Source organism: Chinchilla lanigera, unplaced genomic scaffold (genome assembly GCF_000276665.1).
Source record: "Chinchilla lanigera isolate Chin_1 unplaced genomic scaffold, ChiLan1.0 scaffold00101, whole genome shotgun sequence".
Classification (NCBI taxonomy): Eukaryota; Metazoa; Chordata; class Mammalia; order Rodentia; family Chinchillidae; genus Chinchilla; species Chinchilla lanigera.
In genome coordinates, this window is record NW_004955502.1 from 7324390 (window position 1) to 7341507 (window position 17118).

Consider the following 17118-nt stretch of genomic DNA (forward strand, 5'->3'; position numbering starts at 1 on the left):
TGCAGCCCTAAAGGTGGGCTGCGGGTGTAACGGAGCCACTTAGATTCTGCCAGAGCCACAGCCAGCGTCTGCGGAGGCAGCGCCCACTGAAGGGAAGATGTGGGTTTGCGGCTGTCAACTGTAGTATTTTTGCCAAAAGCGAGGTTTATTCAGAAAGGAGACCAGCAAGACCGTAGGTGGGCAGAATCAGCATGGACTGACCGTCCAGACTCAAGCACTTTCCTGAGTTTTCTTTATTTTGCTGAAGCTAGTTTGAATTTATGAAAATAGTACCACAAATCCCTAAAATACATGTTTTATTTCTTATAGTGAGACTGTTGAGTGCAATTTATGTACTCTACAATTTATAGTGTAATATATCAGCTTCAACTTTAAAAAGGGAGTAATAAAGTATCAGATACTTCAGAGAAGGTTTGTGAGAAATAAATGAGCTAAAACAGAAAACCAACAACTACCATTTTGGGGCAGCCAACAAGTATAACTGCCCTCTCCCTTTCTTGATTTTTTTTCCCCCCAGAAAAACAAAGCAGCTGATATTTAAGTGCTTCCCGTTCATCCTTGGTATGTCAACTAATGAAATGTACAGACTGCCATGAAGTGAGAAATCTCATCAACCTGGCCTTACAGAAAAGCAGACTAGGAGAGGTTAGCAGGTTAACTGAGGATACACATTCCTTCAGTGGTAGGGTAGGAATTACCACATTATGTAACTGTAAGGTCCTGTTCTTCCTGGATTTTGTTTTCTCGTTGCTGTCAACTTCTCACCTCTCCTTATGTCACTGAAAACCCTTGCAAAGTTTAGTTTCTCTACCCTTCTGTGGAAAAGCTTATAAATTTCACAGCACATTTAATACTGATTTAACTTAAGCATTAAATTTCATAGCACATTTTTATTTATTTATTTATTTATTTATTTATTTATTTATTTATTTATTTATTTTTGTCTTTTTTGAGACAGGGTCTCGCTATGCAGTTCAGGTTGGCTTTGAGCTCACTTTGTAGCCCAGGCTGGCCTCGAACTCACAACAATCCTCCTGCCTCAGCCTCCCGGGTGCTGGGATTACAGGCGTGCACCACCACGCCCGGCTTCATACCACATTTCATTTGCCCATAGCCAGTGTAGGAAGAATTCTGAAAGATCAGTACTGGTGAGGAACTGTAGTCTGGCCGGACACATAGGCAGCAGTGGGAGGGCAGTGATGGAGCCCTCTGCTTTGCTCTGAGAGCAGGGGACTGATGCCTTTAATAAAAACAAAATACTTTCAAACTGCATAATAGAGAACTTTATTTTGAGAAGGGTAGGTACTGTGTAGTAGGGGAAAAAATGCTTTTAAAAGTGTTCCTCATTGACAATTTATAGTACCTCCTTTAATCCTAAAAATTCATACTGTCACTAGGATACAAATTTCCCTTTCCCTTTTCATCAGGCAGATTTGCATTCTCCACCCAGCTCCCAGCCAGCAGGCAGTGGGGGTGGGGTGATATACCAGAGGGGACACCAGAGCGTAGGACGTGTGGCTGAAAATGAGATGAAGAGGGTGATCAGAAAATCAGTGAATCACACAATAGGTTTGTGTTTGTGGCTCATTTTAATCTTTCTCAGCCTTGTTTTTTATTATAAGCAATATGTACCATTATGACAGATGCTCCTGAGAATGAAAAGATTAATTAAAACTGTAATTATCTGATAAGATTAGCACACTGTCTAACCTGACTGAGGGCAAATTCATTTAATTCAACTACGAATACCAGCTATAAAAAAGGTGAGTAATTAAATAAAAATTTATCCTGCAGATCCACTACATTTTTTAAAGAAATCCAGGTATCATTCAAATAGTCATAAGGTTTTAAAATTTTTATTAATAAGTTCTGAATACAAATAAATTTAAATTGACTTTGGAAAAAATGATTCACTAAGGTCTGTTCATAAAAAAACCTGTTCTGCACATGTAAATCTCCAATTTTAATAACATCATAATGCTTTTACCCTATAACTTAATTTTAGCTTTTAATAATTCTGTCTGTTGCATCTGCATAAAGACACTTTATCAGGTAGGAAAAAACTGAGACTAATTAAAATATCCTGAATAAAAAACTTTTCTATAAAGTTTTATTAAAGCATTGAAAATAAAACTTAAAACAGAATAGTTCTGACCAAAAATTAGCAGACTAAATGAAGCATTATATATTTTATAGACTATTTGCAGTACAAACATTTGATATATATTAGAATGACTTGTAACATAATAAATATCATATACAAAAATCTCTTTAAAAAATTAATACAAATTAGCACTTTTGGAAGATTATATCCAATAACAAGTAACACAATTTAGATGATGATAGATGGTACATTTTTAAAAGACCCAGCCAAGTAAGTCTTATCGGTCATGAAATGATATTCATGAGTAAGTTTTTATAAGGACTCATCAGTATGTATGCATGGCATCAGAAATGATACAATGAACAAATATATACTGCATTCTTGAAAAACACCACTAAGATTAGAATAAGTGCCTCTCTATAAAGTTTTTATTCTTCTAGATATACAATTTCCTCCACTCTTCATTTTAACAGTGTTTTCCCCTTGGCTGGTGGTGTATTACTGATTCTCAAAGAATAAGCACACCCAACCTACTCCTTGCACCTGAGGTGAACTAGAGACATCTAAAAGAAAACCAATGTGTTTCAACAGAAATCTACATACTCTATTCAGCAAGGCAGAAGTTCCATTCTAAAAATCTTTTATCCAAAGTTGCTTTAGAATAAGTCCTGTAAGTCCAACAGTATTACCCTATTGTTTCTTTAGTGTGAGGGAAAATTCAAATCTTAAAAGTACATATTAAAATTTCCAAATACGGATAAAAGTAGGAAATAAATGTGACTTCCAGTGAAGTAAAGCCTCCCATAACAGGTAAAAAGTATTAGTAACTAAAAGGTCAAAACGAAGTAAAAGACATCTCTGCAGTGATTAAATTTGACTGGCTTGGCAACCACCCAGGGCATTGGTGAGTCCAACTCTGCAGTGTTTGGCTGGGTCATGGAAGTGTGACATTGGGGTCTGTATCTGATTCCCTCACCCTCCCTCTGGAGCTGTTTCCCTGTTCTGCTCACTGGCTGCCGTGAATTAAGCAGCTTTACTCCACCTCACCCTTCTACCTTGATGTCTCTACTGGGGAGCTATCTGACCATGGACTGAATCCCCTGAACTGTGAGCCATGAGCCAATTTAAACCTTCTCCTCCTCCTATAGGCTGTGGGTGTTGGGTACTGCATCCCAGCAACAGGAAAACTGACTAATATATCTTTATATTAAGTTTCATTAAAAAAAAAGCCTGCTTCATTCTTAGCAAACTAGCTATATAGTGTGGATGTGCTGTTTCTTTTTAATTGAACTACTAAAAATCATTCTTTAATAAGGACTTTTTAACATTAAAAAATCTAAATTTTAATATTATATTAAAATTTTAATATTTACAATCAGAGAAAAATGTAAACTCTAGTCAGTCATCTCAGTGCCACTTCTTCAATGTCCTCTTCTACAGAATCAACTGCTTTTACTGCTGTTTTGCTGTTGGCATGTTTTAATCGCTGCTTATTTGGATTAAAACTTCTTCCTTCACCAAGGAAAAAGTCTTCATCTTCATCACGTTCCCTATCTCTACTGCTTTTACCCTTATCACTAGGGAGAAAATTTAGAGGATCAAAGTCTTCTTTGCTGGCAGCCAGAGAATTTGGGTCACTGCTTTTAGAGGAAATGGTATTGTTGCCACTGGTACCAAACAGCTGTTCCATCAGGTTGGCTTTTTTCTCTTTTCTTGCAGTTAAATCTATAGTGTCTTTACTAAGAGTGTCCACACTGGTTTTGGGAAAATCACAAAGGCCACTTTTTTGCCTAAGTGGATTTGATTTACCTGATGTTTTTGCAAATGAAGGCACATAGCTACCGAAGGAAAACTCATTTGGAGAGGCTGGGCCTCTAGTATTTCCTGGATTCTGGCCTTCTCCCTTTGGAAGTAAAAAACTTATGTCTCCCAAATGATGTCCATTAGAAAATTTCTCTGAGGATTCAGAGAATATGTGAGTTTTGGGGCTTTTCTCCGAGTGCAGTTTTGATTCCAAATCAGGTATTAATGGCAAAGGAGGGTATTTGAGATTCCGGGGATCTTGGCACTCTCTGTCGATCTCATTCAGTTTAGCGAGCAGCACTGCTGTCTTGAGTCTTTCTTCTTCTTCTTTTAACTTATCAATATTTTGAATTTGATACATTCCCATTTCATACCTTCCAGTTTCCAATTCTGGCTTTTCTTCTCTCTCAAGTAAAGATGTCTTTTCTTTTTGCTTTTTATCAAGTTCTTCTCTTTCCCATTCTGCATGAAATCAAATTTTGAAAATGAGGTTTTATAGCAGGTAATATCTTTATATAGGAAAATTCAATTACCATCTTCTACAAAGCAATAATTTTCATCTAATTTGGGTATTAGTAAAGATGAACGTTATAAAATTTCATCTCTATACTAGACAGTTGGGATTAGGGAATAATATACTGAATTTAAGGTTTACATTTATGGAAAACATTGTCTTGAAGGTGTGGGTAAGGAAGGTTATTTTTCTATAAATTTTTTTGTCTTTTTGAGACAGGGTCTCACTATGCAGTTCAGGCTGGCCTTCAGCTCACTTTGTAGTCCAGACTGGTCTTGAACTCGCAACAATCCTCCTGCCTCAGCCTCCCGAGTGCTGGGATTACAGGCGTGCACCACCACACCTGGCTAGGGAAGGTTATTTTTATAACAAATATAATGCTGTATATTTCCTAGTGGGTGGTGGGAAGGGTGGATGAAGTAAAGACTTTTACATTTAAAAATAAGCCCTTTGGTGCCACATCCTTAACAAGATACATCACTTCTTCTGATAGCACATGCATTAAGGCAGAGATTCAGACAAAGCCCAAATGAAGAGTATTCTGCTTTTAAAAATGGATTCCTAAAAAAAGTGTTACTCTCACAAAGAAGCTGCTCCAGAATAAAAGCTGAAGAGATATGAAAATTAAATACAATTTATGATTATGTTTGAAAGAAGAATACGATGGTGTCCACTGACACGATCAAAATATGGACAACAGAGGAAAGGAATGCTTTATTATTAGCTAAATGTCTTGAGGTTGAACACTATGTTGGAGTGATGTAAGAGAGATCCTTGTTTGGAGGAATACACATGGAAGTACTTAAGGGGTAAACATGAGGTGTACGATTCGTTCTTAAATAGTTTTTTATTTTTGCCACTTTTCTCTAATTTTGAAGTTATTTCCAAATGAAAATATTAAAATATATAAGAACATTACAAATCTGATGGTTTTAATAAATGCCACACACTCTCACTGAGGTCAGAGGTCATTCCATATAGACTCCAGGAGGATAAAACATCCGTCTGAAGGACAAAGGCGAGTAACAGTTTTCCGCTATTTACTCCTTTTCTCATTATCTAGATGGAGTTGGCCACAACACTAAGTTTTCTACTTTGTACTTTAACGTGGGCAAGCACCTTGCTCTGTCGACCGGCCAACAGTGAGGTGTGTGTAATTCCTGTGTCAACAGCCACGCTGCGCACACACACACAAATGTGACAACTGAGTCGTGACTTTGTTTCAGGAAGTTCAGCCCAAAAAAATAAAAAGATTTTTCTCTCAGCAGATACTATATAACTAGTGGGATACATTAAAAACGTTAGTCTGGGATCCCTCCTGCTCACATCTCTAGGACATTTTACCCAGATAAAAACGAACTTATTCCTGAACTCTATTTCCAGTGTCTGAACTTATGTGAGCTTGTTCACTTACTTTTCACACTAATGGTTAGGAACATTAAGATTTATTTTATAACTTAAGATCAAAGAAGAACTAACAAAATGTTCAGGGCTTCATAATTCATTGATTTTTTTATGCTCACACTCGTCTAGGGACCAGAGAATCTCAAGTTCAAGCCAAGAGAGGTGACTGTCACTTGTTTCTTCATCACGTTAGTTAACATACACAGAATGTCTTTTCTTCCATCTGAGTCCTGCGTGAGCTACATTTCCTGAAGGTAACTTTTCCTTTTATTCTCTGCCCCCCCAAACAACTCACCCTTCAACTTTTTCTTTCCTCAGTAACTTCATTCAAATGTTTGTGGCTCCTCATGGACCGTTTCCTACTAGTTCATCAACCTTTTTTTATTCTGTATTCTGCCAGAAGATATTAAGAGACCCTACCTCATTCTTTTCTAAAGGAAAGAACTCATTACTTGTCATGCAAACGTTTCTCTTACCATCCTCTAGCTTCTCAACCCCTTGTTTTACAAAATGCAGTCCTTCATCTTTAAAGCGTTCTTCTTCTTTTTCCACAATTGGGCTTGGAATCCGTGCTTCTTTGTGCTCATCTTGCTCTTGGGATTCTGGGTCCTATAACACATTTTTAAAATGCAAATTTGAGGAGGAAAATACTATTTAAATATTATGAATTTATCTTCCAGCTGGGTGTGCTGTTGCGTGCCTTTAGTCCCAGCACTCAGGAGGCTGAGGCAGGAGGATCACAGCAAGTTTCAGGCCAGCCTACTAACCAATTATGGTGGCTTTGTGATGTGTTGCTGAAGTATAACACATGTAGTGACAATTGCACTGAATTTTTCAAGTTCTTTCTATGTCCAAAGGTTCCAATTAATAAATTCAGCAATATTTAAATCAAATAAGAGAAAGTTATGAACTTAAAATTCCTTTGTTTCTTATGCCTCTTTCCAAAAAGTAAGACATCTAATCTGTTACTAGTAAAAACTTGTCTAGTAGATAACTGTGCCCTAGTATCCATTTTAATGTTGTTCCTTTTAGCAACAGGACCCTAGGTTTCAGGAGGATACAGAACTGACTATGCAGTTGGAGACTGCATTTGCTAGCCTCCCTTGCACCTAGATAAGACCAAAAGGAGAAGAAAGTAGAAACGTGTATAACACCTGACCCGTTACAAAAACCACTTGCTCTCTACTTTTTCAAAGGTATAGGAAGTCAGTTCCAGTCATACAGAAGAGGACTCACCCTCCAATGGGAGATCAGTAAGATTGACAATGACTATCATGGAACAAAGTCAAACTTATGTCAGCCACGATATTGAGCCTCTTTCCAATAGCAACTATATCTGAGTCCTAACTAAGCTGCCGTTTGCTGAAGTCCTATCAATCTCAAGAGCTTGAGTAACTTTGATTAGTCATCACAACCCCTCAAAATTAATCCACCCCTATTTCCCAGATGAGGAAACTGCAGCTCCAAGGAGAAACAGATTTAACTGGAAAGCAGAGCTAACCGTAAATCTGTATTCTTCTCATCAGATTGCTGCTACTCCTGCTGATGCTTACAGGGATCAAAATGTTTTAAACTTTTAAAGTTAAAGTATGCTAGACTTTATCATTTCAAAGACACAACTCAGAAGATACAACAAATATGTCATAAAACAAAATTAAATACATAAAACACTAGAGTACACAGAGGAATCAAATCAATCTATCCTTTCTGTTTTATACCACAAGAAGACATCTCATACATAGTCCCTAGGAAAATTTATAAGGTACAAAAACATGGAATATACAAGATCCCTGAAATATTCATTTCATTGCAATTTAGACTGTAAACATTAGATTGTAAAATTCCCTCTTAGAAAAAAGGACCTGCCAGTGATTTAGTATGAAAGTCCTTTTACATGAAAGTCCAGTACGGATGTCCCAAATCCACTCTAAACTGAACAGATAAAGTCAGAGTCCAGGCATGTTCAGCATTCAGTTAACCTATAAATGTCTCTTACATAAGAAGCGAAACAATTTCAATTTATTTTTGTTAAATTCTAACAATTTGAAAACTACTATAGTCTGCTATTAAACATAAAAACACTTAGGTTTTTCCAAGACCCTCTGGGTACATAAAAGAGAAGGAACTCTGAAAAAAAATGCTTTTACCTCCAACCCAGAAGGTACATTCAATCTCTGAAGTATCTGGAAATGCAATGAGTCAATCTGAAAGAACTTAATAAAGTACAGATTTATCTCTCACTCTTTAAAAGGCAAGTTGAATATCCACACAGGTATAGCACTAGCTCCCTCATTGATGCTACCGTGTTTTTAGGAATAACCTCAAATCTACAGTGTGGAATACAGTCACATTGCTGGACTCACCGAAGTAAGGTGTTCTGGTTCTTCCCACTTGTTTTCATAACACAGAGTTGTTTCCGGTGTTACCAGGAGTTCTTCCGGTTCAGACTCTTCAATGGTTTGGACTCCTTTGGTACACAGGTCTGTCAGGTCACTCTGGCACGCAGCTACCATTAAAAGTATAAACAGTTTTTTTCTAAGGCCACTGAACAATGATAACATATATGGAATTCAACTGGGATATATTCATTATCCAAATAAGACAATGTATGTTTTGCTCAGTTCAGTGAGTGAACCTTTTTAAAATTTTTGAAGGATTTAACTAGAAATTATATGATCTAGGGAAATTCTGACTGTAAATGCTACTGAAACTTTACAAAGTTTGTTCTGAATTTTTGTAATTCATAAAATTATACTTTTGTTAGAAAAAAGTCAAACCATGTCGAAATATTTACTAGTGAAATTAAATGATTTTGGAATTTGCTTTAAAATACTCTAGAAAAAGTAGGAAAATGAGATAAAAATAAAATTGGTGAAAATCTTTACTGTTAAAAGTTAGGGCGATACATAAATAAAGGCTCATTTACTATCTTTTCTATTCCAGGTACACTTACATATTTGTAATAAATATGTAAAACAATCTTAAGGACTTTAGATGGAAAAAACTGACCAGAGTTGAACAGCAGCACAATTCATAACTGCTAAATTTGGCAGCAACCTATATGTCCGTTCACTGATGAACGAACAAAGGAAATGTATTTACCCACAATGGAGTACTACTCTGCCTTATACAAAGGATAAGCTTGATCATTTATCAGAACATGGATGTAGCTTGAGACCATAATGTTAAGTGAAATAACTCAGACACACAGGCTTAAATACTGAATGGTTTCTTATATAAGAAACCCAAAATATAAATAAAGACCAAAATAAAAGATAATAGGAAGTAGGAAAATCTCAGATGGGAAAGGGATCAAGAGATGGGGGATGAAAAAAAGAATTGATATGTGTTACATACGTGTGCCAGCTCTCCACAGGAATATAATTGTTACGTGCTGCACACGTGTACTAATGGCTAAGACAAAAAGGATTTCTGAAAATTAAACTGCAGAACAGCACTGTGGGTGCTTTCCTCTTTTCCTCCCCTTTTCCCTCTACTTCTGAATATATTTTATTAACAGCTATCCTATCAACTTTTGAACAAAAATTACGATACCATTTTTTCTTGATGAATTTTTTTCTTCTTTCTTTGGAGAGGACTTTGGCATACGGTTAGAATATATGTTTTTTATATCCAGTTCTCTCTCTTTTTCCTGAAAACAAACCCAACACAATTAAGGAAGAAGAGTCTCAGTTTAAAACAAAACAAATACCTTCACTTAGTCAACTGGCATTTTCCTTACACATTGAACTGAACCACAGAATCAAATGTCTCTAGTACATTTACGCTGGAGAAGCGCAATAATTCTCCTTAAAAAGTCCAATCTTCATAGGTTAAAAAAAAAAGGTGAATACGGCTATCTCCATTTTGTAACTTCTCCTACCTGATGGAGGCAGTCACACTGTAACTGTCACCCAGGCTTCGTTACAGAGACAATGCATTTAGTTAGAATCTTTCAAATACAGTTTCTGAGTGACTGATAAAAATCAGACCATTCTTTTAAACACACGTGTTCTTGACCATCTGGGGCAATGCTTTTTCTGAGAAATGAAACCATGTAAAAAATGCATAATTCCTCACAATTCTGCACAAAATTTCAACCAATCAATGATCTCTAAATAAAATTTGAATGCTAGCTCTAAGCATTGTGAAAATGAAGGCATTACTTGAAACAACTTTATAAAGAATCAATGATGGGGTTATTGGAAGAAGAATATTAGATTATTTAACCATGTAACACAAATGCTAACTCCCATAATTATCTTCTAGGAATTTAGGTATTTTAGTCACACTGTTCCTATTGCAACTAAATTTTACCTTATTAAAGTAATTATTATTATTTTTTTTTTTTTGGGTACCGGGAATCGAACTGAGGACCTTGCACTTGCCAGGCAGGCACTTATGCTGCTGAGCTATATCCCCAGCCCTTAAAGTGATTATGTTAACAAACCTTTTCTTTGTAGAATTTTGTAAATTGTATCTTTTAAATGTGAATGAGTGTTCTAAAATATTAGATTTTCGTCTAACTTATATTACAGGGGAAACATGCTATTGAAAATAAAGTGCTTACCTTTAGTTTGTGATACAGCTGCTGTAGCTCTTCTTGAAGAACTTTATTCTCATCATGAGCCTCAAAGGCTCTTTTCCTTTCAGCAAGCAACTGCCGTTGGAAACTGTTAGTACTCAGCTCAAGGTTTTTTGAGAGTTCCTATGCATAGAAACACAGTAATAAACAGGATTTCAAAAGAACCCAATGATGGGGATGGGAATTTAGCTCAGTGGCACAGCGCCTGCCTGGCAAGTGCGAGGTCGTGAGTTCAATTCCCGGTACCGGAAAAAAAAAAACTCAAAAGAATCCAATGGTAAAACAATGGCTATTAACAGTGTCAAAAGGATGATTTTTAGTAGTAGTACAATATAAGACAAATCAGGCTTAAGCATTTTCCTGAGCACACAAAACATGGTCATTTAAATTTGGAGCAAAGGCAACCAAAGGGTATGATGAGAAACACAGACTTCAGAAATCACTGCTCGGGCAAATAATCAAATATACTGTGTTACTGAAAGACACAGAGGTTACATTCAAAGCATCTCTAGATAAAAACAACAGCTATTGATGTGTATTAGAGCATGTTCCATGCAGTTTATGAAAATATGTAAGTTAAAATATTTTCTTTTAGATTAAGTTGTCATGATACCGCTCCTAAAATCTGGATGAAAGAGAAGTACCTGTATGCATACAAAGGTATTACAAAATCACAAAGAAATAGTTATAATTCCATTATCCTGTGATTATCACTGCCAACATTTTAGTATATATAGTATGAGACTTTTACATATTTTTCTTATTAAATAGTATCATAAATGGCTAAAACAATAGACTTTAATACTATAATATTTTAAAAGGGAATAGCATTCTATTTTTTAGATTGTCATAACATACTTAAACAAATTCTGCTGTTCAACATCAGGGTGTTTTCCAATTTTCCCAGAGTGACTATCCTAGTATAGACCATGTTATTATTTCCCCAGGGTAAATGTTAAGAAATGCAGTTCCTTGAACCTTACTGAAACTAAGAATTCCTAGTCTGTGAAACTGTGAAGAGAAGATAAGCCAGTGTGAGAAAAATATATATATATGTCATAAAATTCAGTAATGAAACACACTGCTGAGTAAAAAACAGAGGAAACATTTGAACAGATACTTCACCAAAGATACAAAGACATAAATAAGCACAAAGAATGATGCTTCAATATCATTAGCCATAAAGGAAATGTAAATTAAAGCCACAATGAAGAAACAGTATTAGCTATAAAACTTCAAAGACTGGACTGGGCTGGGGATATAGCTCAGCGGCATAGCACCTGCCTGGCAAGCACAAGGTCCTGAGTTCCATTCCCAGTAGCAAAACCTAAAACAAAACAAATAAAACTTTGAAGACTAAGCAATATCTGCAATAATATGTTTGAATCTCAATTTTGCTGAATGAAAAAAGCCAGGTATTAAAATATACTGTATGACTATGACTATTTATAGTTAAAAATACAAACTAATTTATAGGAAGAAAAAGTAGATCAGTTGAGGATTGGTGAGCAGGGACTGAAAAGAAGGAAGGAATATAAAGGAGCATTAGAAAGCACTACGGAAAAATGCTATAAAATTGCACAAGTTCAAAAATTGGAGTTTGATGTTTAATGGACATTTGTACAGTTTTAAGACTTTTGAAAAGCATTACCAAAATGCCCTCAGGAAAGGTTTTAACAATTTATTCTCTTCAAACTCTAACAGCCTTTGTTTCATTACATTCTTAATTAGATTATCCTAATTCTTTGTCAGGTTGCCCTTCCAAAAAAGGGTATGTATAATAAATTTGTATTTCTTTGATTACTATTAATTTTCATAATCAGTCACCCATATTCCTGACCTACTGTTATTTTATAATGTAATAGGAATTTAAAACAATGATAAAATATGGGGAAAGTAAATTGAAAAACAAAAAAAAGTAAGAAAAGTAACTGGCAGGAAAAAGCTACGAAATTTCTTAGATATGAAGAGAAGATACGAAGAGGTGAAGAGATGAAGAGAAGGCTGGGCTTGGAAAAATCGCAGTAATGATGGATATGGAAAAAACCAATGGGTGGAGATTTTGAACAGGACATTTGCATATTCTTACACCAGCCACCCAGACTGCTCACTGGCTCAAATGGAAGGGGAAGCACAGTCACTGGGGATATGGCAGCTAAATCAAGCAATGCGCGGTCTAGGTGATCAAAACAGACGTTACCAGGGAAGGCCAGGTCAGCAGCAGGGGCCTCTAAATGTGCTATATGAACAAGGAAACAGGGAGAGGGCAAGATGGGCTCCAACGCTGCAAAGAAGAACCGAAGCAGTACGTACACTGAGATGACTGACTATGGGAAACACTGGAATCCACAGCAGAAAAATGATACCTTATGAAATCCAGACACCTAGGTCAGCAAAGCAGCAAGGGAAATAAAATAGCCCCTCATCTGCTGCTCTCCCTCCACAGCCAAGGGAAGGGAGTCTCCCCTCCTGCAGGGTACAAGTGAGAGAGTCCCAGCAAACTGGTCAGCACAGATAATCGCAATCCTAGCTATTGGAAAGTTTCACACCCTTGCAGGCTACCACCCTAAATAGGTAAGAGTCAGGACACCTGCACAGGAGTCTGGCTACGGAAAAGTAATTCGCTTCATCTCCTGGAACCCCAGGGTGCTAGAGCCCTGGAACCCCTTGAGGAGAGATGAATTTTCTTGAGGAGAGATGAATTTTCTGAATTTCATCTGTTCTGGGGTCAGGAACCCCTACATATTCCCACCTCTGGCACCCCACAGCAGCCCAATGCACTGGGTGGAAGATGGCAATCTCACAAGTCAAACCTGGCTCCATGACATGAGTGACACAAATGCCCTGGGCTATGCCGTGGGGAATGGGTGCTGTGACACAGGGAACGGGGGCAGGGAGCTGCTCACTGGGCCCAGGTGTGGCCAGGATTGGGTATGGGGAGTTCCACACACAACTGCCCCACCTCCCCCAGGCCAGGCTGGAGATATCACAATACCTAGTACGTCATACTACTGACCCGTGGTAACAGAAAGTATGGAACTGGCACAAAAACATACACACACAGAAGTTGCATAGATAACCTAGAAATAAACCCATGCACATACAATCAACTACTTCTTGACAAAGGAGCCAAAAATATACACTGGAGAAAGGACAGCTTCTTCAACAAATGCTGCTGAGGAAACTGGATATCCCTATGCAAAAGACTGAAACCCAACTCCTATCTCTTGCTCAAAATGAACTCAAAATGGAGCAAAGCCTTTAAGAAAGACCTGAAACTCTGAAACTATTAAAAGAAAATGTGGCGGAAACTGTGAATACTGGTATAGGCAATGATCGTCTTAACAGGCTCAAAAAGCACAGAAATGAAAGTGTAATGTGACAAGTAGAAATAGCCAAGACTTATAAACAACTCAAAAAAAAAAAAAAAAAAACAAAAAGCAAGTAATTTAATTAGAAAATGTGTAAATGATATTGCTACAGAATGGGAGGAAATGGCACTGAGAAGGTTTAGGAAGCAATTTATTTACACTGGTGGGCTTGACTGGGATTGCTCCCAAAGAGTCGGCCTCCCTCCCCCATCGGATTTTGGGACTTTTATAGGGAAGGTAAGTGGGGAGGTACAAAGGCAGATTTGGTGCATTATGATTGGAGTGTTGGGTGACATCATGGGTTGCTAAGGGAGCTTAAACATCTCAAAGTTACATTGCAAGACCATCAGTTAAACAAGCACGAGTTACACAAAGGAAGTGTCCAGAAGTGTCCCGTGAGATGTGAAGTTACATTGCAAGGTCATCAGTTACACAAAGGCAGTAAAGAAAGGGATTTATATAAAGGAAGGAGTGTTCTGTTCCTGGGCCTGCTGGATACATCTGCTTGGTCTTGTGGGCATCCTGGGCAGGCTTTTATTTAAAATTTTTAATTTCTCCGTTCAATACGAATAGACACTTCTCAAAACAGAAATTACAAATGGATATTAAGTATATGAAAAAATACTGTCGTTAGCGAACAGGGAAATTCAAATCAAAACTACAATGAGGTACCATCTCACCTCAGTTAGAAAAGCTACTATCGAAAATTTTAAAAAATGTTGCTAAGGATGCAGAGAAAAAGGAAGTCTCACATACTGTTGGTAGGAATGCAAATTCATACAGCCACTATAGAAAATTAGTTTCTCAAAAACATATGATCCAGATATTCCCTTCATGGGTATTTATCTAAAGGAAACAAAGTCTGCATACAGAAGAGAACTGTGTGAACCTATTTATTACAGTGCCAGTCACAATCACTAACACAGCCTAAGTATTCAGCCTAAGAGTTCATCAACAGATGGTAACATAAATAAAATACAGTACGTACACATAATGGAGTATACACAGCCACAAAGAAGAATGAACTTCTGTCATTTCCACCAAAATGAAGGACATCAGGCTGAGAGAAGTAAGTCCATAACAACACAGAAAAACAAGTGCTCCCTGTTCTCTCATGTGTGGAAACTAAAAGAAAAAGTCTAGGGACTGGGAAAGGGGTGCATCTCGGATGGAATGGGAGTAGGTGGATATGACTGCATATTGTATGCATATATGAAAGTATCACAGCGAGTCTTAATTGTACAATTACCATCTTAATAGAAATTAAAAACATTTATGACAACAAATGCAAAATCTGAGATGTAATGAATATAAATCAGTTCAAATAACCAAAAATGAAATGTAAGACAAGAATGTAAAAGGGACAAGTAAGAAAAAACAAAAAGACAAACTTCCAAGCAAGCACTGAGGGGCTGGGAATACAGCTCAGTGGCGCAGCGCCTGTCTGGCAAGCGTGAGGTCCTGAGTTTGATTCCTGGGAAACCCCTCCCAGAAAAAATTTCAAATAAGCACTAAATGAATAAAGTTTTAGATATGGATCCAACAAATTTTAAGAAACAGATTAACACATTTTAAGAAATAAATATATCTATCTTTAAAAAAACATTAAAAAAACAAGGAAAAACTACATTATTTGTCTAGATTTGGGAATTTTGCAAGGGGAATAATACAATACAGGACACATATTTTATAACATTATTTATAATAGTCACCCAAAGAATTATACACAAGAGAGTTCAGGAAATCTGTCCATATACTAAAGACCAAAGAATCCAGCTGAGGGCCTGGATCCCATGATAATGTCCTGCATGAGTCCAGCTGAGACCTAGAGTTCATAATGATACCACATTTAGCCATGTTTCATAGATTTCCACTGGGAAGGCCCAAAAGTCAGTGGTGGAATCTAGAAAGGCTGTGCCAGCAGGATGAAGGATCTGTGCTAGCAGGCTGAGGGATCTACACTGTAGCCAGGAAGCGATGTGCAAAGTAAGAACCAGAGCTCCCCTGAAAAGTACCACAGCCATCCTCACTGACTCCATTGATCTCCCGAGCTCCTCCATTGATCAGGACAGCCGAATTCCATCAGGAAAGCCAACACAGCAAGCTTCCCCAGGAGACTGCCAGTGTACCATCTTTCCCTCTGGAGCCAGGAAGCAATGCTCAAAGTGAGGACCAGAGCTCCACCACAGTGAAACATAGCCATTCTCAGCGACAATAGGTCCTGAGCTCCTTGGATGATGAAAACAGCCAGGTTCATCAGGAAAGTCAGCATGACAAGCTCCTCCAAGAGAATCAATGGCTCCTTACAGCTTCTACCAGCTCCCAATAGCCTCTTTCAGTTCCCAACAGCCTCTCTTCTTCTCCAGTTCTGCCTCTTATGCTACTGGCAACAACCCTCAGTTGGGCTTCCCACACATCACCACACTGGTTCAATTCAGCTGGGGGGTTATAAGCAGACCACCAGTTGTCAGTCCACCATATTCTTGGTGAGAACTTTTATGATCTTGACATCGAAAGTGCATAGGAACCGCTTTAAAAATAAAGCCACAGACCACCTTTATACATGAACATTCTATAACAATCACAAATACTAGCAAAAAACAATTAAGCGATGTAAAAATTACATTAAACTAAGTATCATCAATACTAAAAAAGGAAAGGGCAGTGGTAGTTTAACATTTAAAATATCTATGTGTTAGTATGTCATTACCTTTAAAAATTTAATAATTTCAGAAAAAAGTGAGCATTTAATGAAGCAGCACAATTTAAAACAAAATTTCAGCAAGTTAACAAGAGAAGGAAATTTCTTTACATATCACATAGCTGTTTGTATATCACACACAAACTAATAAAGAAAGATCCACTATACACATTAAGATGCTAACAGTGGTGACGTATGGGTAGAAAGAATGTTTTTGGTATCTTATGAGAGACCTGCTCTGATTAGTAAAGTTGGTTATTATTACCTCCTAGGAACAGATGCTACCACCTGTGGTTGTTTTCCCATTCTGTTCAATTTTAAACAGCAATATGATTTTATGGTCATAAACTATTATACTTTTTAAAACTTGAATTATTTTTAAGCCAGGAGTTATAAAAAATTAAGGACTTAACAATTAACCTGATAAAATTTTATCTTGCTTATTTGGGACTAGATTTTTGAGTCTAAGAAGATCAATTCAGTCTTGATGTCATCATCCACCAAATTAGCTGTTACCTCCCTCTTCTGAACCTATCATGTATGCCACTTGATTCCCTCCACCCATTCATCCACCCATCCACCCATCCACCCACTCACCCATCCGTCCATCCATCCACCCATCCACCCATCCATCCA

General features: G+C 37.2%; 1 protein-coding gene across 1 annotated transcript in view; it reads right to left on the reverse strand.

Moving 5' to 3' along the window:
* Positions 1-1260: 1260 nt before the first annotated feature.
* Positions 1261-17118, reverse strand: part of Lca5 (Leber congenital amaurosis 5) — a 47992-nt gene continuing 32134 nt past the window's right edge. The window contains exons 4-8 of the mRNA XM_013505843.1: positions 10396-10533; positions 9381-9477; positions 8189-8331; positions 6302-6434; positions 1261-4369 (exon numbers count right to left, since the gene is read on the reverse strand). Coding sequence (XP_013361297.1) covers positions 3507-4369; positions 6302-6434; positions 8189-8331; positions 9381-9477; positions 10396-10533 — 1374 coding nt within the window. The 3' untranslated portion in view covers positions 1261-3506. The remainder of the gene's footprint in view (positions 4370-6301; positions 6435-8188; positions 8332-9380; positions 9478-10395; positions 10534-17118) is intronic.